We start from the raw sequence: 25803 nt of genomic DNA, 5'->3' as shown, positions 1-25803 counted from the left end.
TCAAACATTTTTCTTCTGATAAGGGTTGCATTTGGAGGACTGCATTAACTGGCTTAGTCTTCTGTTTCAATCTTGCTTTATCAAGTTGATGATATTGGGACTGACGCTTTGCTAATGACAATTTCATTTAGTGGTAAAAGGAAAGGGATGGAAGGCAGCGCTCATCTGATCATGCAGGCATTCGTCTGCATTGGCTCCTTTCACATGTTCTGTATTTTCCTATGTTTTAAGAGGACTGGACCAGAATGTCAAACATTTATTACATATCTACCTTATTTTCTCTCTCAAGTGTTCATTCCACAGCATGGAGAAAGATGTCACTAATTCCTAGGAGGCAACAGAGACCTTCTTAGAACTTCTGTTTAAAAGGAATTCTTTTTTTCAGAGCTTTGTGATTGTATGTTAAATGTTGCTATTGGATTTTGGAAGATCTAGTTGCCAGCAAGGGAATTTTCTTGCTTTTCTACAGCTTTGGAAAGCTGTTTGCAAGGAATGTGGGGTCACTTTCTGTTTAACAGGCACTGAGGATGGGATGACATTTATTTCTTCATTGGTTGTTTTTTATTGTTGAGTTTTTTTGTGCTTTCTATCTTGTAATGCTCTTGCTGACAGTTACAGATAGTCATACATACAAAGAATTAGTGTTTTCATTTGAAAGGGTTGTAAGCCAATACAGTCTATGTAATAGGTGTCTGATTTTTCTAGTATAAACAGTCCATTTGCTTTCTGTGAGCTGTAGTGCATGATTTTTAGTTGCTGTTACTGACTTGTTTCAGTACAAGACTGAAAAAGAAGCATATTCTGTCCTATTTAAAAGTCATGTCTGCTGCTTACAAGTTACTGTGGCTGAGTTTATTCTTGTCCATATTAAAGTACTGATGAAGTGTAGGTGTTTTTTTCAAGAGGTGGTGGACGTTCTTTTGTGATCTTTCTCCTACATCAGAGTATGAGATTTTTTTTTTTTACTTTTCATATTCTTCTGTACCTGAAACTTTACTGTTTTTTGTTTTGTATTTCCCCAAACCTCAACACTGGCCTCAATTTCCCCAAACCTCAACACTAGTTCAGATAGTCTGAGAGAGCCCGCAGAAGCACATAAAGTGATAGATCATCATTCTTGCAGGGTTTCCCACAGCTGCTGGGGGTAAAGCAAGTAGGGTGGATGGGATTGGCCAGCGTGCCTGCAAGGGCTGGCCATCAAAGAGCAGCATTCTAAGTAAGACAAGTGTGAGATATTTAATTTGGGTTTTTCAAGCAATTTGGAAGGTCAAGGTAACCCTTAGGTTTTTCAAAGGAATTTCATCTTTGTTAAATGATTTGAAGACTACACGGTGGTGGCTAGTTTTATCTTGTGTTGGCCATCCTGAATGGAAGCACGGAACTGGCCTTTGCTGGCCACCATCCCTGGCTGCAGTAGTGCTGGGTCAGCATTCCCAGAGGGAAACTGCAAAACTGTCTCCTGCAGTCTGCGCGCCCAAAGGCCTTCTAACAAGGAGCTCTAGCACTCTTCAGCCACTGCAGCAGATTTCTCCCTGCACAGATGACCTAGAGGAAGCTACATAATACCGATGGATCCCATCAGGGGACAGGTTCCCGTTTTCTGGTGAGCATGGCAGCAGGCATGGCTGCCGGCAACATCCCAGATGGGCTGAGGAAGAAGCCTGCCTCCTCTGGGAGACCTCGGCTGCCTGCTCCCTGTGCCTCTTGGCTTGGGAAGCTGCTTAGGGTTTTCATTTCAGGGCAGAGGGGAACAGATGAGGATAGAACAGGGACTGGATTTTTCTTTCTTTGACAATTTGAAAACAAAAACAACAGAAAAAAAAAAAAAGAAAAAGAAAAAAAAAAAAGCCCTTCAAGCCTCAGCATTCCAGTGCTTGTAGGGGGGCATTTTTTAGCTCTTGTAAAATGAGGGGGGAGGGATGTGAAAATAATCATGTAAGTACCTATTTACAGGTTCAGGAGCTGTATAAAAGAGAATTTGAACTCATTTCCAAAAAGCTCCAGGTTTTGTAAAGCTTTTCATTTTCCTTGTTTAGAGCCTGAACTCAGGATTTTTGAGTGCTTCCACTTGGTGGTAAAATTGACTCCGGTTTTGGCAGAAGGCAAGAAACATGATTATTTTGGGCATTTCTCAAGAATCTTTTTTTCCGCTATTTCTAATACAAGTCTTCAGAGCCACCCCTGTGCCTTCCCCGAGCTCACAGAAAAGTTCATTTCAAATGGTGGGAAAACAGCCCTAGTGCAGCTACAAGTAACAACTGCATTCGATTACTGCAGCAAGATATACGCTCAGTCCTTAACCAGTTTGCCTTTCCTCCTCTTTAAAGCAGAGGAGGTATTCTTTTCTTGAATTCCTTTGTGGGAAAATGTGCATTAAGTGTGATTAATATGGCCAAAGGTTTTGGGTCAGTCCCGACAATTTGTAAATGGGGGCTTTGTTTTCTGTGGGGTGGGGGTTGTTTATATTAACCTTTTCCACAGCAATAACTGGAACGAGTCTAAGAAACAAATTCAAGTGGAGCTTTGAGTATTTTTTTTTCATGTAATTGTCATGTGGTTTCTGTGGCGTTAGATACTGTCACCCAATAAATACATCCCTTCCCTTTCTAATCACCCCATATTGAACGTTGAGTAATTATGGCAGTATTTGGATGTGTCATAGTTTGAAGACTTTTATTTCTGCTTCAGAGGTAGAGACAGAATCTTCAAACGCAGGTCAATTGTGGATGCATGGTAGCCTGATTTTCAGAGAAGTGAAATTAATAGAAAATGTGAGCACCGATCATTTTTGAAAATTAGGCCAATTATTTCAGTGACTACATATGAGTGTAGGTATCTGATAGCAGGCAATCCAGTTTGAGCATCAGTAACGTTAGCTGTTGTATGTGGGAATCAATGCTGTGCTTGTCTACGCGATCTCAAGTGCCAAACATCGGTGAAATTAATTTGTTACGGTGCGCGCACAGGAAAACGTTTGGACACTTTAATCTCCTGTAGCTGTTTAGTTTTAAAGTTTTATCTGACACTTTTAGTATCAGAACAAAGAGCAGCAAGCATTACTTTCATCTCCCACCTTCGCCTATTAGAGTCAATTAATACTTTATTTACTGAACTTAGCAGAAGCCTTCCTGTGCGCACGTTATCTGGCCTTCGTTCTCCCGTCCTCGTCGGAACGGAGCTGCTTCCCTCTTTTTAGCGGGTGTTTATGAGTGGGACCGGAGGGCAGCTCTCAAGTTCCTGACGCCGAGCACCTGACCCAGGCACGGCGCGGTGGTTGCGCCGCGAGCCCAAGCAGGACGCAGCCGGTGGAGCCTCCCCGCTCGGGCCCCCAGCCTCCCCGCCCCGCCGCGCGTTCACTCCCCCTTCTCTTTCCGCGCCGGCCCGCGCGTCAGCCCAGAGTTTATCGTTCGGCAGCACGAGGATTTATCTATTTTTACGGGTTGCCAGGCCCGGGTTCCGCGTAAGAGCTCGGGAACTGGGAGGGAGAAAGGCCGGCCCCCGCCCGCCGCGCTCATCCCGTCCCATCGCTATCGCGCTGGAGATCTGCCGGCTGCGCTCGGCCGGAATGCCTGGCGTTAACCGTTTGCCTCTCAGCGCGCTGAGCGGCGGGGACGTTTTTCGAGGGGAAAACCGAAGAGCGAGAAGGCTCGGTGAAGCGGGGTGCTTCCCGTGCGTTGGCAGGATAAAAAAGGGACTTTTGGTCGAGGCGGGAGCGCGACGGCGCTGGGCCGCGCGGTACAAAGGCCGCCTTTAAACGACGCCCGCCACAGCGCGGACGGTGATTGCGACACGGCAGGCAGCGCCGGGCCGGGCCCTTCCCGGCAGCCCCCGCGCCGCCCCTCCCCTCCCCCGCGCCCCCCGAGGCTCTGCTGTGGCGCGGCCTCTCCTCCCCCCGCCGCTGCGCTCCCCTCCCCCGCACGTAGGCGCTTGGAAAGGGAAGGAAAAAAAAAATCCTTCCCTCTCCTCTCCCGGCCCGACTAGAAAATCAGCCTTGTTTCCTCAGAAACCGCAGCTGCTGCGAGCGGCGAACACGTCAGGCGGCCCTCCGGCACGCACAGATGTGCCTTTGTGCGGCCGGCCCGGGGCCGCCCGCCCGCCCCTCGCGGCGCTGCGCCGCGCCGAGGCAGTGCCGGGCCGCTCCCCGCCCTGCGCCGGTCTCTCGGGGGCTGCGGGCCGGTGGAACCCTGGGGCGGACCAGCGCCGGCAACTTGGAAACTTGAACGGGGGCTGCCCGGCACTCGGGCCCGCCGTGCGCTCTGAGGGGCCGGGGGCACCGCTGCCCTTGAGGCGCTCCTGCCTACCCCGGGAAAGCTTCAAATAAAGCGCTGCGTTAACACTGAGGCCGACTCCGGCTTCGCCCCCGCTCTCCCCGCTTTCCCTCTGCCCCTTCCCCGCGCTCCCGCTCGCTCTTTTAGCACGACTTTGGGGCTGGATGCGTTGCGACTCGCTCCGCGTAATTAAAACGAGCGGCTGATGGCTGCGCGGGATGGAAACCAGGCCGGGGGGGTATGGGGGGGGGGGAGGGAGGAAGCGGCGCGGCCGCGCTGCTGAGGCAGACAAAAACAGGTCTGGTCGCGCCGCGCGGGGGAGGGGCGAGCGGGCCGCCATTGGCGCGAGGCGAGAGCGGGCACAGCTGCGGGAGCGGGCGCGGGGCGGCAGTTGTGCGCTGCGCGGCCATTGCTCTCTCGGGCGGCCGCGCGGGAAGGCGCGCTCGGGGCTTTCGTGTTTCCCCCCCAACCCCCCCCCCACCACCACCCTTTCAGTAACACAAACGAGGCTCGCAAAGCAACTCCCCCTCACCCTTCCCCCCCAAGCCCGTGTTGTTTACTTCCCTCTCTTAACAATGGCTTTACAGAACTGTTGTACGTTATTTTGGTACTTCCTGCAAATCTGCCCGTGATGGCTCACTTGGAAAAATATTTCTTCCTTTTAATGAAATCTGGCATATCCCGGAAAGTGCAAATCGTGCACGGAAAGCCCAAGCCTAGTTGCATGCGTTGTTTTTGACAGTTTAGTTGTGAGGTGGCACAAGTGCCCTTTTTTTTATTTTCTTAAAGAAAAAATTAAGTCCGGTTTTTCCTTTTCCGGAGCCTGTCAGGAACAAGCTCTACCATCCCTACAGCCACAGCCAGTGGTTTCTCACCCAGCTAACGTGGCTGGCGTCCCTTCATGGCGTTGGTGAGAGGACTTGTGCTGTCACCTGGCGTGCTGTCACCTCCCTGCCCTCGGCACGGCAGGGCACCCCGCTCCCAACTGGAGGTGCCTGCCCGTGCATCTCATTAGGCCCTGCACTGCCTCTGGGTGTTTGTTTTCATTGCGAGTGGAAACGAGTGGAAATAAAGGATCTCTGCATTTTGGACACCGGCACAGCTCTTGCTTTCAGGAAGCCATTGCTTGCTGGTACGGAAATAAGTTTTCAAATCGAGCTCTGCCGCATAGGCAGCTTATTTTTTCCTCCACTAAATCTGAACACAACTGGGGTCTCTCCTTTTCTTACCTCCCCATGTGCTTCCCTGCCCCCACCCATGCAATGCGTAGGAGGGACACAAGCAGCGACAGGGCAGGTACTGATTAGCTGCTGTCAGTCTGCACAGATTAACGCCTATTTTTAGGTTTTTGAACCTCTTGAGTAATAGTAGTTAAATTGGCACAGGTTAATAAGTTGGGGTCCGCAGAGCCTCTTAACTGTTTGCTGTGAAATGTGAATTAAAGAGACAGTCCCACTTTCTTGGAGCAAGGAGAGAGGTTTACGTGCCTGACATGTACTGCCTGTCTGCGTTTGTGTGCATGTGTTCGTACACAGCACGCATAGGTCTGGAAAACAAAAACTGAAATCGGACACTTAGGGCATGCAGACACAAACATGCACAGAGTTAGAGGCTCCCCACAGAATACGCCACTGGTGAAACATATTCTTTGTTCTTCTTTACATATATGTGGCATTTAAAAATAAAGCTTAATCTACATTTCTTCTTGCTTTTTCTCCCCTTCCTCCCCCCCTTATATCATTATACTGTAACACTGACACCCACTGGTAAAAGTTGATCTGAGATCATGAGTGTAAACTGAGCTTCGTGATGAAAGGACAGCTATTATTCCTGAACGAAAAATAAGGACGGAAGAATTGCTCCTTTCCTTCTCCCACTGAAAAAAGCTGTGGAATTAAGGCCATTTATTTTTATTTGATTTTATTTTGTGAGGAGTAGGTGTGTGGGTACCGCACATGTAAGAGAGGAGGCCTCAATGTTTTTTTTCTAAAAATGCAAGAGACAGAAATAAGTGCACTAGCTAGAAGCAGTTTTCCTATATGTGCACAACAGGGTGGCATAGAAGAGAGAAGGAAAAAATTAATAATATGTTAGTAGCTGTGTTTAACACCATTTCCCAGGTAAAACAACTTGAAGAAAAACAGAAATAATGGCCACACAAGCAATATGTTTGTGCAGGCACTGACCTGATTGTATCAAAGCAGAGATGAATGCCAGTGCTGTGCAAGTCTTATTTCGTCTGTTAACTATTTAATTCAAAGTCGTCAGTGGTCTTGAAAGCCACTTGTGTTGAAGAAACAAGGCTCATTTTATTGAAATCCACCACTGCACCAAAATCTGTTCTGCAGTTCCATAGCCCTGCCTAGCACAAGAACAATACCGTGCAATTACACTGTTCCAGGCTCTGAAATAGGCTTTCTTCCAAAACGCCCTCCCCTTGTATTATGAGATGTGTTCCTGTTAATGCAGTGATTGATTGAAAATCTTCCCATGTTTACGTCGTTTGAGCAGCAGTAGCATGGATTTCCCCTCTGGTCTAAAATTGTATCCAGTGGAGATGGGGGACAGCTGTTTGTAAACTCTGAGTGGGACATCAGAAATGAGCTAGGACAGAAGCTGTCAATGACTGGCTTTCTTGTAAATGCAGTGCTAGGTTCTTTGTTCAGGGGGGAAGGGGAACCTCAGCAGAAACACATACAGAAAGAAACAAAATGGACTCCACAGAGCTCGAATGTTGGAAAAGACCTGCCAGGGCTGTGCAGTTCAGAAATTAGAACTCCAGCCTTTCACCTTTGAGATTACAGTTCATGCGTTTCTTTACGTTCTGAGCAAAATGAGCATAAATAAATATAAAAACCAGCCTCTAGGGTTGCAAACTGTTAACAATTGGTGCACATACTGTAATTGGAAAACAGTTCTTGGGGAGAAATTATGGGAAGAACTGTTAGTCAGATTCTTGCTGTATCTTAGTCTGCTCAATTAACCTGTGTAAGAAGAAACCTTCACAAGAGTGACTGTCCAAGTTTAAGATTAATACAAGGTTCTCGTGCCTGAACATGTACCAGTGCATGGGATATTGCCTTATATGCACACTGTCATGCAGAAATGCTAAGTTTAGAAAGCTGCACGAGGCTGTTAGCAATTGATTTGTTTTGCTGCTTTACCTTGAATAATAATACAAGCGTGAACAGGGGGGGTACTTAGAAATTGAGGCAGGCTGGAAAAAAAAAGCCTGTATCCTGTAATTATCCAGAAACACCCTTGTAGACCCAGAACAAAACTCATCAACAGGCACGGAGCACAATGAAGAATCAGAGTTTGTGAGGAGGTGGAGTGTCAGTGGCCTGCCACATCCTCTCATCTCCTCTGTCCCTCAGCGTCACGCCTGTTCTGCCTGCATGAAGGAATGGCAGCAAACAAATGAGAGAGAAGGGAGGTGGGAGCAGGAAAAACAGCATTTTTAGTTCCTATTAGAGTATTCAAATAAAACATTGAAAATGCTATAAACAGTTTTATAGTCATTGTTTATGGACTCGAGAATTTTTAATATTTGAATGTAACTGAATTTTGAAGCCAAGGTTCTGCAATTAATCAGGCTTTTATAAGTGAGCTGCCGTTTGCTGGAGGTAACTTTGAGAAGAATTTAATTTTTTTGTTTTGTGGGCATATCGAAAACGTTAAATGCTGAAGTGTTCTGCAGAATTGTACATTGTGCGCTCACTCGCTTGGCTGAGTAAAAGTCCCAATTTGTGCAAGTAGTTCAGGCATTTGGGAAACCTAATTGTTTGATTCATGTATGCAAATTCAGGCTTTGTGTATGTGAATTGTGGAACGTGTGTTTTTGGAGGACGTGTTTTCAGCGCCGTATTCAGTTTTCCCTACTACAATGGATAGAGAACTTGAGTAAAATGGAGTAAGAACACAAACAATTTGTCCGTTTATCTGGGCTCTTATTATGCTGGGCTTAGGGCTCTAACCGCTTAGGGCTGAAGTGACTCCTAGGAATGTTTTTATTTTTGCCTGCCCCATTGAAATGTTCAGCGCAGGGTTGGGCTGGAGCTGTGAGCTTTTTTTCCCTTCGTTTCTGAGGCAGTGTTTTGCTGTTCAGAGCACAGAGGAGTTATGGCAGTGACTGGAGTACTTGCTTTCCTTCCCAGTAAACTCCTAAATCCTGATACCAGAAGGGTCAAAAACTGGCCAGCTGTGACATCTGAATAATTTTCAAAGCAGTTAATCCAGACAGAGTATTTATCAATCTTTGTACCTTGTGGGGAGGCGACGAGGGTGCAGCTTAAAACAACTGAAGAAAAAAGTTCAGATCACTGGCAGAAATAATTCAGTTCCTCTGAGTCCCGCTGCGCAGATTTACCCTTTCAAGTTAGAGTGTGAAATACAGAACGTCGCCCAGGGGATGCCTCCTGTGTGATTCTCTGGCAGGTGTGTTGATACTTTGTTGTGGAAACCATCCCTTCCAAACCTGCACCCTCGGTCTGACGATGCCCAGATGATGCCCCAGTGAATTTCCCAGATGCTGTCGGCATTAGCCACCCTCTATATATGGTCAGATATTGATACGGCAGGAGCGGGCGTTGGGAAGAACTTGCTGACGGGTGGTGAGGTTGGGATCGCGTTCTCAGGGCTGGTGGCATCGCTGCTGGCAGTTGCATAGGCCACGTTCCCTGCAGTTTACAGTGGCGCGGCCGCCTTGGTTCTCTTCTTGGTCACATCGCACTCCCATATCAGGCATCTTTTTTAGGGTGTTTTAATGATCTTCAAAGGAATATATTTCAGCCTTTTTTGTACGAAGGTGGAGGCTTCTGTTGCTTTTAATTGCTATTCGTCTCCCTTCTTATCTGTTCCAATTTTTTTTTTTTTTTTTAGATGAAATGCAAAGGGTCATTTTTGTGTTAACCAGTTTTCTCAGAATCACACTTTGGAAAGTTCTGATTTATCGGTCCTACGAGAGAAAGTGGAGATGGGGCGTAGGGGCGTAATGAAGAATCAGGTTTTTTTCCTGACTCAGAATTAGGTTGTGAGCAAGTAGAACCACATATGATCTAGAAAGAAAATTAATAAGAACGTAGGCTTTATTTAGGGTAGGTCCTCTGGTGACAAGTTTTGCCTCAGTGTGATTTTTTGCATATTCGTTTTATTCTCAAAAAGTACCTTTTTTTTTTCCTTCCAGATAAAGCAAAGGAAAAAACGAGGCAGTCCTTGTAGGGCAGGAGTTGAAAGTACTGCGGAGATTGTGCTAAATGACAGAAAGATGCTTAAGAAGGTGTTCTTTTCCTGTTATTTTTGGGATTCGGCTGGGTTGTGTAAGTCACCCATTGCATTAGAAGCAGGAATAAAGAATTTAATTTACGGTTGGAATCGGTTGTGAGACGCAGCGAAGGTTTTGAAGTTAAAGCCACGTTTCTGAAGCAGCGCTCTCTACATTGTGTTACCTCCTCGGCTAAAAAAATCTTTTTAACCCACGTACCCAAAATAATGTTGTCTAAGGTGCAGGGAAGCTTTTTCTCCTGAGCACAATAGGAACGTGTTGAATCTTTTGAAAACAGTTTCTGTTTTTCAAACACCTTTTCTTTTTCAGCATAGATAATTAACGCCTTCTTCACAGTGCTCGGTGCCCTTGATACATCTGTTACCTTTGACAGATCCTTTCTGTTTGCCACCTCTTCCTAACATGCTTCCAATATTTTCAGCACAAAATAGCTTAGTATCTTTGATGTTGGGTGTATACTGGCTCAATTAAATAAGAAAGCTGCTGACAGAATGGTGTAGAGTGGAAACTTAAAGCTTTGTTTCTGTGAAGATTTTGTCCTTGGTCACTTATCTCCAGTTTTGCTGTGAACAGTTAGGCTTCACCCAGGCGAGGTGGTTGTTTCAGACGTGCGGTTTTACCCAGGACTTGTATTTGCCCTCACGTTTCCAGGCGGTATGTACGGATGTCCAGAGAGGCAAGCAGGGCAGCAAGGGGTGCAGCCCTTGCAGCCTTACAAAGCAGAGGCCCTCCCTGATGGCAAGGGTGGCACTGAAATTCCCCCCAGTGCCCCGAGGGGAACTGTCTGGAATTCCTAAAAAGATGTCAGCGCTGCAGCTGATCATCACCACCGCTTAGGTGCTGGTGAAGGGCATCTCCTGTTTGCAGCAGGCAACCTGTGTCTGAAAAGGGTTACTGGGGCGTGTTTGGGTGGGGAGAGGAGCCTCCAGCCCTGCGAGGAGAGGCAGTTATGCTTTAACCATTTCTGGTGCTTTCTGTAGCTTGTCGCTCTGCAGGCTGACGGTGTCATGGTGCGTGTACCGGCTGCTCGTACGTGCCTGTGCAGTGCGCTTTGGGAGGCAAGGTTCTGTGGTTCACAATTTTAGAACTGCTGAATTAAAAAGAAGTAACAGGATTCAACAAAGAGTGAGAAATATAAATGGGTTAGAAAAGATGCAGATGCAATACCTAAATAAAGGCTTAACGCTTGCAGTAATTGATACCCCTTATGTCATATGGCACGATGACAGCTTTTCAGGATTTTCCACATATTAGAATGCTTTCAGGTGAAAGGTTGGATTTTATGTTTAATAATATCTACCACCCTTTCTTAAGATCATTTAAATAGTGACTGCTCCTGGATTTCAGCGTCGGTACAGAAATCATTTTGATCTCTACACTGTCAAACGAATAAATATCAAAAGGTAATGTTCAGTGCAGTTACACTGTTTCATGCAGCATTCTGCTCTGTGAGAACTAATTGCATGTTATTTATCTTTGCATATATATGAAAAACAGTGTCTGGCCAAAAAAAAAATAGAAAAGATTTGAACTGTAACTATGCTAATAATAGATTTCATGTGCGTGGGTATGGCTGCGAATGTACCTTGCCTCTTTCATCTTCTAACAGCAAGCGCAAGGTAGATGTGTTACTGCTGTGAATTTGCTGCTCATCAGTTGTCTGTGGTAAGTGTGGAGGAACAAGTGACCTCAGGACTGGGAGGGAGAGGAGCACACTCAGATAGTCCTCGTAGGTCCCCTGCAGCCACTCGGGAGTGTACACAAATTGTACATGTACACAATCTCTGATGTCAATCCAGCATTCATAGTGGCAGTTACCCGGTGCTGATCTCTGTCTCTTTCTGGCTTTTTGAGGTTACAGGTATTGCCCCATTCCCCTGTGACCCACATTTGCTTCTCCCCGTTTGCTTCTAATATATACAGTGCTATGGTAAATATTGCATCCCACAAGGCTGATGGCTATTGCTTTTAGTTAGCTCATACCTAGAGTCTGGTTTTTTGCTTCTTAGGGGTTGGCCTTGTTCCCAGGATTTTGCAAAATATTTGCACTGGGAGACTAAAACAGCAGGTTGGTCAATATCATGGCCAAGAAAGTGGATTAGACACAATATTGAAGATGTGAATGATCTTGATTTTAGTTTTGGTTGTTTTTTGTTTTGATTTTTTTGTTTTGTTTTGTTTTGTTTTTTGATTATACAACAGCTTCCACGAAAACCTTGACATTAAAAAAGAAAAAAAAAAAAAAAGAGAAGGTTTAAAAATATGAGGAGGGCAGATCTGCTCCACTATACAGCTTTGAAGAACATGAGGCATCATTGTGCTTTATCTCTAACACTGGCTGACCAAGCACAGAGCTGCTTCAGCGAGCTGTGTCCTTGAGCCACTGTGTTGTCTGTACATGCTAATAAGGAGAATGAGGAGAATTAATAAGCAAGTTTAAAATGCGGCATACTTTCTGAAAAACCTTTCAAACCTTTTTAGCACAAAATAGCACACAGTTACTCAGTCGTTTATAAAGAGATCATTTTGTTGTTTAATGTGCATTTCTGGAGCTAGAAGTTGCGGGTGCAGAAATTTGAACACTGATCTTCACTTTTTTAGGCTCGGTGAACCAAGAGAGGCAAAAGAGAAAGGGAAAGCTTAGGAAAAAGTAGGTGCTAGATTAAAAGAACAATTTTCCTGAACTGGGTCACATAACATCCAATTTTGCACAGGTCAGACTGTAAGGACATGGCATTTACTTAACCAAAGGGCCTTGACTAAGTAGTTCCGATGGATTTTGTATGAAAAGTGAGGAAATGTCATCTCTCCTTAATTCATGGGGTTGATACTGTGCAACTGTCCTGCTTTGTTTCAGACACAGATTCAGGGTTATAGCAAAGGTGTGTCTTCGTACGTTTGTTTCAGGGATTGCTCAGGGAACACGCCCATCCTCCCTTGCTACAGGAGCCTGTCTTAAAGTACATGCATGATAACCATTAAAAATAAACTTGTGGCAGTTAGCAGAGGAAAGGGGAAGGAAAGGTTGTCTCAGTTACCAGCGTTTATTCCTGCATAGTCCTGCATACGTTTGAAGCAGTGTACGCCTCAGTGAGTCCTTGAAGAATTGCCAAAAACTAGTGTGGGTCATGCAGGTTTGTCCCTGCTCCCATGAGAAGCGTGGCGACCATGTTCTACAACTGTTGAATCCTAAATTGCTTTAAAAGGCAGGCAACGAATGCAGATGTTACAGCTATGCAGGCTGGATTTCTCAAAGATACAAAAAACTATAGCAATAGTCATCTTTGAGAGAAACTTTCTAATGACTTTCAGAAATGAAAGCAGGATTGTCTGTGTGTCCCTCTTGTTTAAAAAAAGGAGAGATCAGGAGGGGATTCCACAGTAATTCAGGAGACAACCCTGCATCTCCTCCTTCTGTTACGATTTTGTTGTCGAAGGGAAGAGTCCTTGCTGATCTGCTTGATCTTTACAGTGAATACAGAAGTATTACAAAATGTGCATTTACATGCACATGTATTTTGTTTTGAACATATTTTAGAAGTGCCAGAGGCATGCCTTTATAGTGAGCAGGCACTTGGCAAAACCCCTCTAGGTATCAGAAAGGCCACGAGCTATGATTTTTCTAGAGTAATAGTGTCAGAAAAATGACAGTAGAAAGCAGTGAAATTTGCAGCCAGCTGGGCAAATTCTCATATGTGCCCAGCAGAAACTGCAGGCGCGTTCTGCGTATTTTGGCGGGCTCAGTGTTGCACCAGCCTGCGTGTTCCTTGCTGTAGCGAGTAGTGACGTGGTTGCGCTCGGGCTCTCCAGAGAGGCTGAAAACAGCTCTAAGTGTGCCTTCGACCAGCAGGTTTTGCTTGGCGGATAAATGCAGGTTGAAGATCCTTTGCAGCAGTAATGTTAACAAGATACTGTATGGGAGTCCATATATGCCTGAAATGTTTGTTAGTGCTCATTTTCAGGTTTCAGAAGAAAAAAAAAAATGCAGAGAAATACATTCTATGACCCACATTTTCTGTGAGTTACTTATTTTGTCCGTGAGTACTTGCCACTTCACATTCTCTTGTTTGGATAACAGTGAGTACTAAGCATAGCTGTCATTCATTTTTTTTTTTTATTAATGCCATTCCACTTCCTGTGGCTCTTGCTCAGTTTCTGCTAATCCTAACTCAAATACAGCCTTGATGGGCCAGAAAGGAGTTGGAGAGAATCAAGGTGCAAATCACTGAGTTTGGCTTTGGAGATGGCCACGTTATTGTAATTCCTTGTGTCATCTAATCGTAAGGCTGTATAACTCTTTCAGAGAGGTATTGTTTAGCATTGCTCCTCAAGGTTTTGGTGTGTTACAAGTCCTTTTTTCTGTGCATGATGTATTTTAAATCTTACGGTTGTGATGCAGTGTGGTTTCTCAGACTAGGGACTCTGAGTCCTGTAAGAGCAAGACAAAAATACTTCATGTCATTTATTTGAATAAAAAGAGACTCAAGGCTTCTCCCAACTTGCTTTAGGGTACTCCAAACATTCTAGAGGATCTCTCGCAGCTTATCAAGTTCTTCCATCTTGTAATTAATTAGCAAGTATTAAATGCTACTGTTTTCTGCTCTGAACACCTAGAATGTTACATAAGTATTAGTGGCGATGGCCACGGCTGCCCAGGTCACCCATTGCAGAGACTGGGTGGACTGTGAAGGTGGAATGCTGGTCATGTATGGGGGTTGGGCTGCTCTGAAAGTTATGTCTCCTGTTTTATGATATTGGCCCACAACATCAGAAGTGAATGTTGATGGGTGTGACAGTGAAGGATGAACTTTTACACCAGTATTCTGCTACATCTTGTTGCCGTGTGACAGCTGGCAGCAGAGGAGCAGTCCGACAAAATGACATTTGTCATGGAAGTACGTATGAAGTAAAGATGTGCTACTGAATTCCTCCATGCAGAAAAGGTGGCACCCATTAGCATTCATTGGCACATGCTGAACACATATGGAGACCAAACAGTGAATGTGAGCACAGTGAGGCAGTGGGTGCATTTCAGCAGTGGAGTCAGTGACAGCGGGTCGCCTCCGCTCGTGCAGATTTTTACAAGCACAGTGTGCAGGCTCTTGGTCAGCGCTGGTGAAAATGATGGTGACTGTTGAAAAATTGTGTTATGTCGCTAAGAATTTGCTCTTTCAAATAGCATTATTGTGCTCTTTGCATCTGTTTTTAGTTCCCATAAGAGGAGGTATTACTTTGGAGCAATCTACTGAAATACATGCATGTCTACATATATTTTTACAAAACATCTACAAAATACACATTTTTAATATTTATATAATTATAAATATTGCAGAAATACACACACATTATATATAAATATAAAACTGATGAGAGGCTGCTCTTGTTAGGTGCTGGAAGGGCTGTGGTGCTACCTGACCCCATCCTGCTCAGCCCATGGCTGCCCAGAACTGCTTTCTGGAGTTGGGTGTGGAAGGAGTGGGATACCCAGGCAGGACAGGGATGGTCCAGTAGTGAGATGCTCCTGCTTCAACATGAGGCAGGCTAGCAGACGTGTGACTGTAACACTGAGAGAAGGGGACCATGTGGATGTGATGGAGGGTGTCCAGCAAAGGTGCAGAGCAGCACCAAGTGAAGTATTTTGGTATGTTGTGGTGCAGGCACATGGAACGAGCAATGTGTCATTTGAGAACCAAGCCCACTTTTTTAACAATGCAGTGAAATATACAAGGAAAATAACCCCTCTCCCAGGATTGTGTATTTACGTATTTACAGTCAGGCAACTTAAGTGGAAAATGTTTAACTGCCACAAATAAGTATATAATCAGAAGTTCTTAATTAATGTCTGATTATCTTGAAACAGTAATGAATCTGTTTTTGTTTGTGTTTTTGTTTTTTGAATGAAAGTGATAAATTTTGGAGAAGATTAAGAGAAAAGATGGTACTTGCCTGATTCTTAAGGGCACATTTTCTGTTCCTTCTGGGTAATGTGGGTGTTACTTGAAGTACACTCCGATTCCCACTAGAGGGGGGTCCTCTCAGGCTAGCTTGTAATGCATTTTGTGGGTTGTTTTTTTTTTCTTTTTTTTTTCTTTTTTTTTTGAAATTCAGCATGAGAAAAACATTGCAGTGTTGCACAGCTTGTTTCAGTACTTTATGTCGTGTATCTTACAGTGTCAGCAGTTACTTGTCTCTTACTGCATTTTATACAGAGGTGAAGACCAAAAGGAATGGATCAATATGGTAATGCAGGAGTAAACACAGTAGTAGCTAAGCGTACAGAGTGTGTTTTATTGCACCATCCTCAACATGAGATTTTATCGCAGAAATGATGTGATTGCTCTTGGAAAAACAGAAGTGGTATTATCAGACTGTTCAATAACATTTTTTGTTAGAATTACCATCTATACCGGTAGCAGCAATCTGAACCATTTTATTGTCTCTGTGAGCCTTACATTTCTAAGCATTAAACAAAAAAAAAAAATCCTACATGTAAAAGAGAGCACAGAAACACAAACTTCTGTTTTGCTGTCTGATGTCACAGTCTGTTCCTCTTCACAACATCCTGGTGAAAGAAAAGAGACCTGACTTTGGTAAACATGCTGTCTTAATTTTTGCATTTTGAACTATTTGTTCATCACTGAGTGACCAGGAGCTTAATTAGCACAGCCCACGTGCTGACAGTGCCACTTCCCTGCGTGGTGATGTCCCAGTGAAGTGAGGTGGCCTCTCCACAGGTTGGACAAAGGATGGATACCCAACAAAGACCACTTTGGGTTGATCTTTGCAGGAGTTTTATGCCATCTGTGCTGTGTTCCAACACCGGGAGCGCCGTATGTGGAGCAGTGCAGAGAGGAGCAACTCTGGGGAGGTTCTGTGAGCCAATAGCCCGGCTGGGGCCACAGGGAGAGCAGAGGATGAAGAAGGGACGGCAGGGCAAAGCAGACAGGGTGAGCTGTGGTCATCAGCATAGTTGGATCCAAGGAGGGACCAAAGAAAGAGCCAGTGGCACAAGGAAGGTTCTACTTTCATTAGAGAGTCTCATGATAACCAGTGACCAGCTCCATTTGGAACCAGTGCAGTAGGATGGCATCTAAGATAGATGAACAGCACAGTATGGGGTAGAGATAACTGAGTAGATTTTGAACAAGGTTGTTAGAGTTTTGCTGTGTATGTAGTTGCTGAAGCAAGATGTTATACCAAAGCAGTCTGGTGACACTGAACACTCAGTTTAGATAGGTATCATGTTAACCCTAGGTGGACTGCTTCTGACACTGCAATTAGCTTCCTTCAGAAGCGACTTGAGGGACTGAACTGGGGACGGTATACTAACAGGTCATTCTTCTACTTCCAATCCAGTGTCTGATTATTCTTTTTGGCCCTGGGCAAGTCACTTAACCCTCTGTCTGTTTCTTCATCTGTAAAATATATTATGGATATTTATCAGTCTCACCAGGACTGATTGTTTAATATTTATAAAGTGCCTAAAGGATTAGAAGCTTAATCTAAGTAGCTATTACATATCATCTCAGATTGGTTTTATTTACTTGGATATTTTTTTTTCTGCCTCCTATTCAGTGAGATGTTGTTTTGTAGCCTCTTACTGCCTTTCCTAATCAGTTGGACAGGTCACAATTAGGTAACTTCAGGTTTGTTTTCTTCTTTTTACTCTTAGTTCCTATAAATGCTTCTTCTTTTCTCCCCCCCTCTCCACCCTTTTCTTCCCTTTTTTAATTTAGAGATGAAGAGATACCATATGTTACTAGATCATGACATAAATATGTTTAAGTGCTGCCATCATTGTTAGTTTATCAGCCTTTCCATTATAAACCCTCTTGTTCAGGGGTTTATAACTCTGGCATTATAATGTGCTTCGGGCTGAAACTTGACATTCATTTTTTTCTGTCTTGATTTGCTTTAAATCCTTCACTCTTCTTAAGTTAAACTGGAGATTAGATACATTAGTTATAGTTATACTAGTTATATAAATTATAATGCAGCAGTAGGCATTTTAAATAGGATGTAAATCAGAGAAATAGAGAATTTCCTAGTTGTTAAACTATGAGCCTGGGAGTAGAAATCTGGGATTCTTTTCCTGAGTCACGTCCCCTGTTTGGCACATGACTGCTAAGAAATTACTTAACCTCTTTCTGCCTCACTCTGTTTTCTTTATATTGGGATGATGACATTTTCCTACCTCACTAGTGTATTGGGAAGCTTAATTAATTAGAATTCATAAAAGCACTGAGGTTCTCAGGTGAAAGGTGCTGAAGTGTGAAGTATTTTTAAGGAGACTAATGAAAAATCGGTGTGCCTGTTTTTCTGTGTCTGTTGTCTCAGATTAATGCGTATCAGCTCTTGGAACAGTGGCTACATGGCAACCAGCAAGGTGTGCTGGATTTGGGGCATCGCTAGGTCACTTCACAGCTTGCAGTCCTCAAGCTTTCAGACGCATGCTGTATTGTGCTTCTGGATAGTCTTGGCCTCTGGGCAGTTCATCTTCCCTCAGCGCTACGATTCTTAAAGAATTTGCTTTGCTGAAGGCAGGAAAGGGGCCTGTGAGTGAAACTTGGGCCAAGGAGCTTCCAACTGGTGCTGATGCAGGCCTCATCAGGTGGTAATGCAAAGGGAAGAGCTCAGCTGTTGCCAGCCTTTAATTTTACACGATGTTGTCACAGCAGGTGGTGCAGGTTGTGCTCAGGGAGTTTTTTGGTGTAACCAGAAGTCACCTGAAGAGCAGTGTTCCAGTTGTGCTCCATTATATGTTGGGGTACTGACACATAGATACTTTCCACACCATTTAGGTTGAGCTTCTGCTTCCTTTCTTTAGAGATTTTGTTGGCAGCTAATAGTTCAGCACGTCCCGTTCTACATAGACTTTCCTTGGACTGGTCCAAGCTGATGTCCTTTGTGGAAAACTGCTCTGCCTGGACTGTGGTGCTATGCTCAGGAGAGGTTGCTGGTAGTGGCTACGTTTGAAATGATCTTTCTCCTTATAATTGCAGGTTGAAGTCTTGGCCTCCGAGGATGCTACATTTGGACACAAGGTCTGTAGTTTAATGCAGTTTTGCTCTGTAGGTCCCATCTGTTCAAATTGCTGGGTGTGGTGTCACGAAAAATGGTAATTGTCAGCCTAAGAGTTGAGCATCCTGTGACTTACATCCACCAATTTGAAAAGCTTCCCCTAGGTGTGGTGTTCTGAGGTGGGCATGTGGGCTCTGTTACTCTGTATGGAGCACTTGAGCAGATATTACTTGGGGAAGGCCATGTGGAAACAGGGAACTTCTGCTTCGTAGTAACTTGTAAGCTGTCTCATTGTTGAGTTTGTTGGTGTTTGGTAGATTTACACTTAAAAATCCCACTTCTTACCTGGTTTGAAGTCTGTTGAGTAAGCTACTTTGTTCTCAGTCCTTTTTCACAGTGCATCACAAATAGAAAGTAGTATGTTGAACAGCCACTTCACCCTGTGTGCAGTTGTAGATCAGTGTATGGTATGTGGCACGCGTGTTGGAGAGAACACTTGAAACCTGTTCTGCAAAGTGGGTAGGCAGTACCCTAGTTATTGCCTGAATTTCTTTGGCCAGCAAGCCTTACGGCAGTGAGTGTGGTTTTAATTGAACATTATTAGCAGATGATTTTAGGAAAAGGCAGATTGTGTGTAGGCTACATCTATTTAACTAGGAAGAGAGTGGGTATGGGAGGGGAAGGAGGAGGTTAGAGGAACAGTAGGCTAAAGCATGACAACGAAGAGTTTCCTGCTGCTGCATGTCCCCATGCTGTGATACTACAGCAAGTGAGAAAATAACAGTGCTATTACTTAATGCCAAAGTGAAAAAAAATCAAGAAAAGATGAAATGAGTTTTCCAAGTTTATGCAAGAATACCATAAGCAAAATTAACCCACAGGAAAAAAAAAAAACAAAAAACCCAAACCTTTAAAAGCATCTAAATATTCATGATGCCAGAATTTACAGTTGTGTCTATATTGTATATTTTTATGTTGATATGTGATAAAGTGATTTAAAAGAATTATTATGAACTGTGCTACTCTGGTATTATTTGAAATATTTAATGTATAATATTCTGCAGCATTTTCTGGTTTTTGTTTTGTTTTTTATTATTATTTAATACCCAGCATGTGTACAGAATATTTGTTGAATATTTAATAAACCTCAAGAGTCAGCTTTTGTGCAGTTATCTCCATAATCCTTCAGACTAGATGGGTAAACAGCAATATTACCGAAGCTGGTTGATATAGCTAGTGATTCTTACAACTGAAACACTGTGGAGGAGGCTTCTCGCTGGTTTTTTATGGTTAAACTTGCAGGGTGTTTTTCAGTCTTCCAGTTGTCTTCGTCATTTGAAGCTCCTTCCTATTACCAAAGGCTTTAAGAGTGTTCTGTTGCTAAGCTTTAGTTTTTCAAAACTAAATCAATACTACTGCTAACTCTTTACATCATATTCTGGAGTCCCAAGGAAATTGTGAGATTCAGTTTCAGAATGACCTGGGTCATTTTACTCTCAAAAAGAAGTATTCTTTTGCTGTGTAACAAACTAGATATATCTAGGAACTTTGTATGTCTTTTTTTCCTCAATTAAGAAAAAGGTAAGCGTATCATTCCAAATTCATTAATCTCAGAATTTATCTTAGTTGTCTACTTAGGCATTCTGTGAAAGCCTCCTCTCCCTTAAGAAACACTTCCTCTCCCGTCTGTCGCGATGAGACATAAGCATTAGTAACTCTGTTCTATTGGTATGCCCATGGAGAATGCATGCAAACACAATTTTTAGAAAGAAAGATGTTTTTTATTTTTTAAGTTGGAAAACAAGTTTGTATGGAAAATGTCATACAGCATAGTTGAGGAATATGTAAGGTCATAGTTTTCATGAAACAGCACTTTCCTCGATACAAGCTTTTAGCCTGAATTTCTTTTCCAGGTTTAACGTAGGCAGTTGGGGGCCTTATCTTGACAGTTTTGGGTTGAGATCTGCCTCAGCAGCTAATATTTCAAGTCCAGTCTGTATGCACATGCAGAAACATAATTTGTGGCAGAGGGTGTCTGGTCCCTTGGCTATACCCATTCCACCAATCCGTGAACACTTATAACTTAGTTTCAGGCTGTGTTTCCTGTAGATGATGGAATACTGTTTTTGAAAAGGAGTATTTCTAGAATGCAGAAAGAGGTTACAATTTCTTATTTATCTCTTAGTCTTAAATTCTCCTTCACTGCTTACTGGTAGTGAATGGGGCCATTTCCCAGGAACACGTGCTGAATGAGACAGCATAACATTCACCCTCACCATAGCTGTTGGCTGCAAAGGGAAGATCTGGATGATGTAGTCTTTTGAGTCAGTGATGATCAGGAGGATAAGCGCACACAGAAATCAGCTACAGGGTGTATTTGATGTAGGATGTGCATTTGGATTGGACGAAATAGGCTTTTATTTTAGCAAAGAAAGTTGAAACAAAAGCTATTGTTTCTCACTGTAAATAAGCCCAGGGAAGAGGTACCTTGAAGTGCCAAGTCTTGTTTTCACTCTGCAAACACAGAACAGGTGCAAACTGCAGACTGTTAGTAATTGTCCTTCAGAATGTTCCCTCCATCTCACTATTTTAATAAGAAAGCAATCTTTCCAAAACAAAGGTAGAATATAAGGCAAAATGGAGTAAAAAAGGTATTTTTAATACAGACCCCCCCTCCTTTGTGTGTGTGTGTGTGCACGCGCATATGTAAGATCAGGACTCTTTTATGGCTCACAGAAGTTTAAGCCATGGAAATAAGAAATGATGTTTGATAAGTATGAATATGCGCAAATTTGATATTGTTACTGTCCTTTGGTTGAATGATAGAGAAGCAAAGGCACTCTGTTTGTTTGTTTTTTGCAATTAGTCTTGCTAATTTTGTCAGCTTGCCATAGTAGCATTTTTGAAGGTGGTACATGGGGCATTCAGTTTTACTTACTTACACATTTTTGTGTGCGTATGTATGTATCATAAAGAAAAAAATACCCAGTTTTTGGCTGATCTTTCGGTACTTAAAATGGTTGTGATGTGCATGGTTGTTGATGGAGAGATGTGGGTGAAATGACCACCTAGCAAATATGGGCAGTTGATGGGTGATGTGGAACAGACTTGCCAGTTGTGCACACCGCATTCAATTCTGCTGAGTATTAGCTTACACATGCAGTGTTTCTTTGGAAATGTACTTGTGGAGAACCTCACATAGCGTGACTGGATAGAGCAATGTCTGCCTGAGTCTGCAGTCAGCACACAAGAATGTATTTAAAAGTTGGAAGTTCTTTCAGCCTAATGATGATGTGTAAAATACAAACAGTGCCGATTTATTTTGTGTTGATTTTAGCTGGAATAGGAAGGTAGATTTTGGCAGATGGAACCAGCGCTGCCAGGTGGTAAAGAAAATTAGGAGGGATATGAAGATGTGAAAAAGAAGAAGGAGTAAGGTGTGCAGAGCAGTAATGGGAGGTGAAAGGCTTGACTGTTCTGAGTGACACCGATTTAAACACCAAGGCAGTAAACAAATAAAAATAATGGTGTCTGTCTGAGGTTTTTAAATCCTAGGAAATTCAGATGCTCAATTATAGTTAGAATTGAACTTATTAGTCTGAAAGGTTGGTTATCGTGTAAAGATTTAACCTGCGTTGCTATGGGAGTCTGGTGTTGGTGTTGGTCGGCGTTACGGTGCAGAAAGCAGTGGTAAATATTTCAGACGGGTTGAAAACTCTGTTTGGCCCTATGGAGAGAATGAGACGCTCGGCTTCTTTCCTCTTTGTGCTCGGTTTTCTATCCCTTCTTTCCCCAGACAGGGCCCATGCTGCCAGCACCAACCTGACCCACATACCGTGGCGGAGGTGGCTTTACCCGGCAGGACGGACCGGGATCCGCTCGCCCACGCGGCCGTCTGGCTGCAACCATGTCGGTGCCGGGCACTCGGGGCCGGCCGCGTGGTGCTCACACAGACCCGTGCTCGTGGCAACCGGCGGCTGCTTGTCGGCGGGAAAAGGGACGCTGGTGTCCCCGCAGTGGGAGAGCTCGCAGAGAGCACGGCTCTCCTGCTCGGGAGCCGGCTTTAATCCTCCCATTGTGTGTACTTTTAAGCTGTGTTGTGATGTAATTGGCTTAATCATTACTATTATGTCGCTTTGCACAAGTAAAGATTGTAATTTGACATATGGAAATAAACGGCAACTGGATTAGTGATGTGCAGGTGTCACTTGGAAACGGGGCAGGCGAGAGCCCCGCGGTGTTTGGCAGGGGTGCTGGTAGCGCATCGAGGCACGTTCCCGCAGCGCTGTGCTCGGGCATAAGACCAGCCGCACCTGGGGGCCGTGCTGCTGGTGCTGCGGGACCGCTGCTGAGCCCCGCGGGATGCGCTCGCTGCTGGGTGACCTTATTTTTCCTCGGGGAGGAGAAGTACAGGAGGAAGATTTCTCTTCGGTGGGGGTGCAGCTCTGGTAAACAAGTGCCTTGGAGGTGGCATTTCTGGTGCGGCTCCGTCAGGCTGGTGGAGCTTCTGGTGGTGTTGGTGGAAGTGGCCGCAGTGTTGTTCTGTGGCACAGCGTGAAGCAGTGACCTCATCGCCGTCGCTTAATAATTCTGCAGGTTATCGACAGAATCTATTCCTAAGACTTTTTAAACGTCTGCTGCTGGGTTGTGTTTTTTTAATGCTCTTTCTTTGACACAGGATATACAGTTTTAAGAATCGTGCTCAGGACTAAAATCTCTTTTCCCCTCCTACCCCATACTGCTTTTGCACAAGCTTACTAAGATTTTGTTTTGCTTTTGTCCGCCTTGCAAATGTTGCTTTATTCCAGTACTCAGAGCATTACAGTGCATTTCTGCAGCCTGCTTGCTTCCACACTCCAGGTACCAGAAGTTCAGATCCCGAGGGAAAACACAGCTGCACGGTCTAAGTGCATGCCTGCTCCATGATTTGAAGTGAAGGACACCAAAGAGGATACATTTGGTGACTGATTGTGCATTATAACTGTGCAAATCCAGAAGGAAACTGTTGTTCTGGCAGTATCCACAGTACAGAAGCCCTGGGCTGCGAGATGGAGTAGAGATGCCATTTGAGAAAACGTCTTCTCAGGAGACTGTTGTGTTGGTTAATTGTATTTTTTTTTTTTTTTTTTTTGGAGGAGTTTATTAGATTGATTGGCACAAAATAGTACTTCTTGGAAAGCAGGAAAGCCACATGAGAAGAAAAGTAAGCATAAAAATTGTTTTCTTCTAATGTATACCTTTTTAAAACAGCTTTCTTTTGTTGGAGACTCTCATTGCCTCTGCTTCTGCCATCTGGTGGTTGCTTACAGCAGTTGCATCTTGAAAGGCAAATAAAATTGTTCTGAATTAATCCTTCTCAGAAGAGGATGTTTTGAAGTGTCTGAGTTAGCTCTGTCTTGATATGTTGACATTTGGAATGTCTATGTGTGTTTTTAGTATGTAAGAATGTATAGAGAAATGAGCCCTGATTTAGATCTGTGCACTGTTGACTTAGGAATCTTGAGGGCTATAAATAAGTTCTTGGACTTATTGCAGCTTAAAAAGAATAGATATTCATATTAGCCTCCAGTAGCTTCTGTTTCGCTGCTCAGAGCAGAATTAGGATTACATGTTTCACCAGCTCTGTTCTTGCTGTTTTCTTTGTGGAGTTGTTTTATCTGAGGTGTTCAGAAACGATTAAAAGGATTTTCCAGTCTTCTTTCTTTGAGTCGTTTTGAAAGCAATGTTTTAGGATTGCTGAAGTCTTCTGAGTGTTGCGTGTTTGCTGAGAGGAGGGAAGAAGGTATTCTTTTGGTGTGCTCTTTTAGGGTTCTCAGTAGGAGCATTTTGCACTAGTGAGTAGCAGTGACTTTAGCATGTTTTGCCTGGGCCTATTCAGATCACTGCTTGGTATTCAGGACAAGTAAACACAGAACTGAACAGCTATGATAATGTTTTAGGAAAATTTCACCTACATAACCAGTAGTTCTTTACATTGGGTAATTTCAGTCTCAGTAAATCTAATTTTCTGATTAGTTTTATAGAATTAAGAGGTAATACCAACAGATGAGATGGGTGGAGACGAACTTGGAGCTCTCGTACTCCAGCTCTGTCCTGAGGGCTGCAGAGCAGTGTATCTGACCACCTGGAGTCTGGAGGAGGATGTCAGACTAGGAGTACAGTGCCCCATCAAAACCCGCTCCCCAAGCACCTGCTTGTCGCAATGCCCTGCTCCTTCCAGCTCCTTCCTACTTCTAATGCTAGACTTCCTCCAGTGACTGAAGTGCTGGTAAATGGTGTGAAGCAGCTTGTGGTGTTTGACAAGTAAATGCTGCAGGCCTCAGGATTAGGCTTGGGGACCAGGATTGGGAAGCAGTTGTTTCCAAAGTTGCAGAGCGTTGTGGAGGGCTAGCGTGAGCAAAGTGGGAATGTCGTGCCTGCCCCCCAGCACTTGAAACTTGCAGGCTCGTCGTTTGCGATCAGATGGAATCAGCAAAGTGCAGCCTTTAATGATGGCTTTGTGATGGCAATGTGCTTCAGCTCAAGGATCTGATGGAACTCTCAATTTCATACCAATTGCTACAATGCAGTGTGAATTACCACAAAGAAAAAAAAAAGAAAGTATTATTTTCTCGGTCTGTCTTCTGTTACTCTACGCTTGTAGTTGGTGGAGGTGCTGAGGCTTTGCAGCCCTGCATTTCTGCGTGGGTTTGCCAGAATTGGGCCCAGCCTTCTGGGGTTAATGGTTGTCTCCAGCTGAATTTCAGATTGTTAAAGTGTAACCAGTATGCTGTTCTGCAGTGCTGCAGGTCCTCCGCGGTTCTGTGTGGCCCGTTTGATTTATGCAGTTGTTTTGAACTTGGAGGGAATATCAGATTTGCTGAGAACTCATTTGACAACTGGAACGCAGCGCCTGCTTGTAAATACCTGCACATTTTAAGTGTTTAGGCAGGTGGTCTCTTTGTTTGGGGGTGGGAAGAGGGCAGGACCGAGGGTTTGCAAATAGTTTGCTGTTCTTTCTTGATTGGGAGAGCAGGTTAGACCTGCTTTCTTTTTCTTCTGCAAGTTGTACCTGGCTGCGCAACTGGTGCGACCAGAACCGCCGCCTGGGGCCAGAGCCCCACCTAGTGCGGGAAGCAGGTGCCCATTCACACTGCGCCTCAAAGCAACAAGGAACAAAACAACAAAGGAACCGCAGCTTTGAAAATTTCCCTCCTGTTTATTCCTTTGCTTTTTTGGATGTTATTTCTT

At 44.1% G+C, this 25803-nt stretch overlaps 1 protein-coding gene across 8 annotated transcripts in view; it reads left to right on the top strand.

Moving 5' to 3' along the window:
• Positions 1–25803, top strand: part of ARID1B (AT-rich interaction domain 1B) — a 288228-nt gene that overhangs the window by 126915 nt on the left and 135510 nt on the right. For 5 of the 8 annotated variants that reach the window (XM_042815769.1, XM_042815749.1, XM_042815777.1 and 2 more), the window contains exon 4: positions 18555–18596. The exons of the other annotated variants lie outside the window; for them this stretch is intronic. In XM_042815769.1, coding sequence (XP_042671703.1) covers positions 18555–18596 — 42 coding nt within the window. The remainder of the gene's footprint in view (positions 1–18554; positions 18597–25803) is intronic. 8 annotated transcript variants of the gene reach the window in all.

This window comes from Centrocercus urophasianus, unplaced genomic scaffold, assembly GCF_019232065.1.
Source record: "Centrocercus urophasianus isolate 14NV4802_14NV808 unplaced genomic scaffold, USGS_Curo_1.0 seq_10, whole genome shotgun sequence".
In the NCBI taxonomy this organism is placed as follows: domain Eukaryota; kingdom Metazoa; phylum Chordata; class Aves; order Galliformes; family Phasianidae; genus Centrocercus; species Centrocercus urophasianus.
This window is presented reverse-complemented; position numbering and strand designations above follow the sequence as displayed.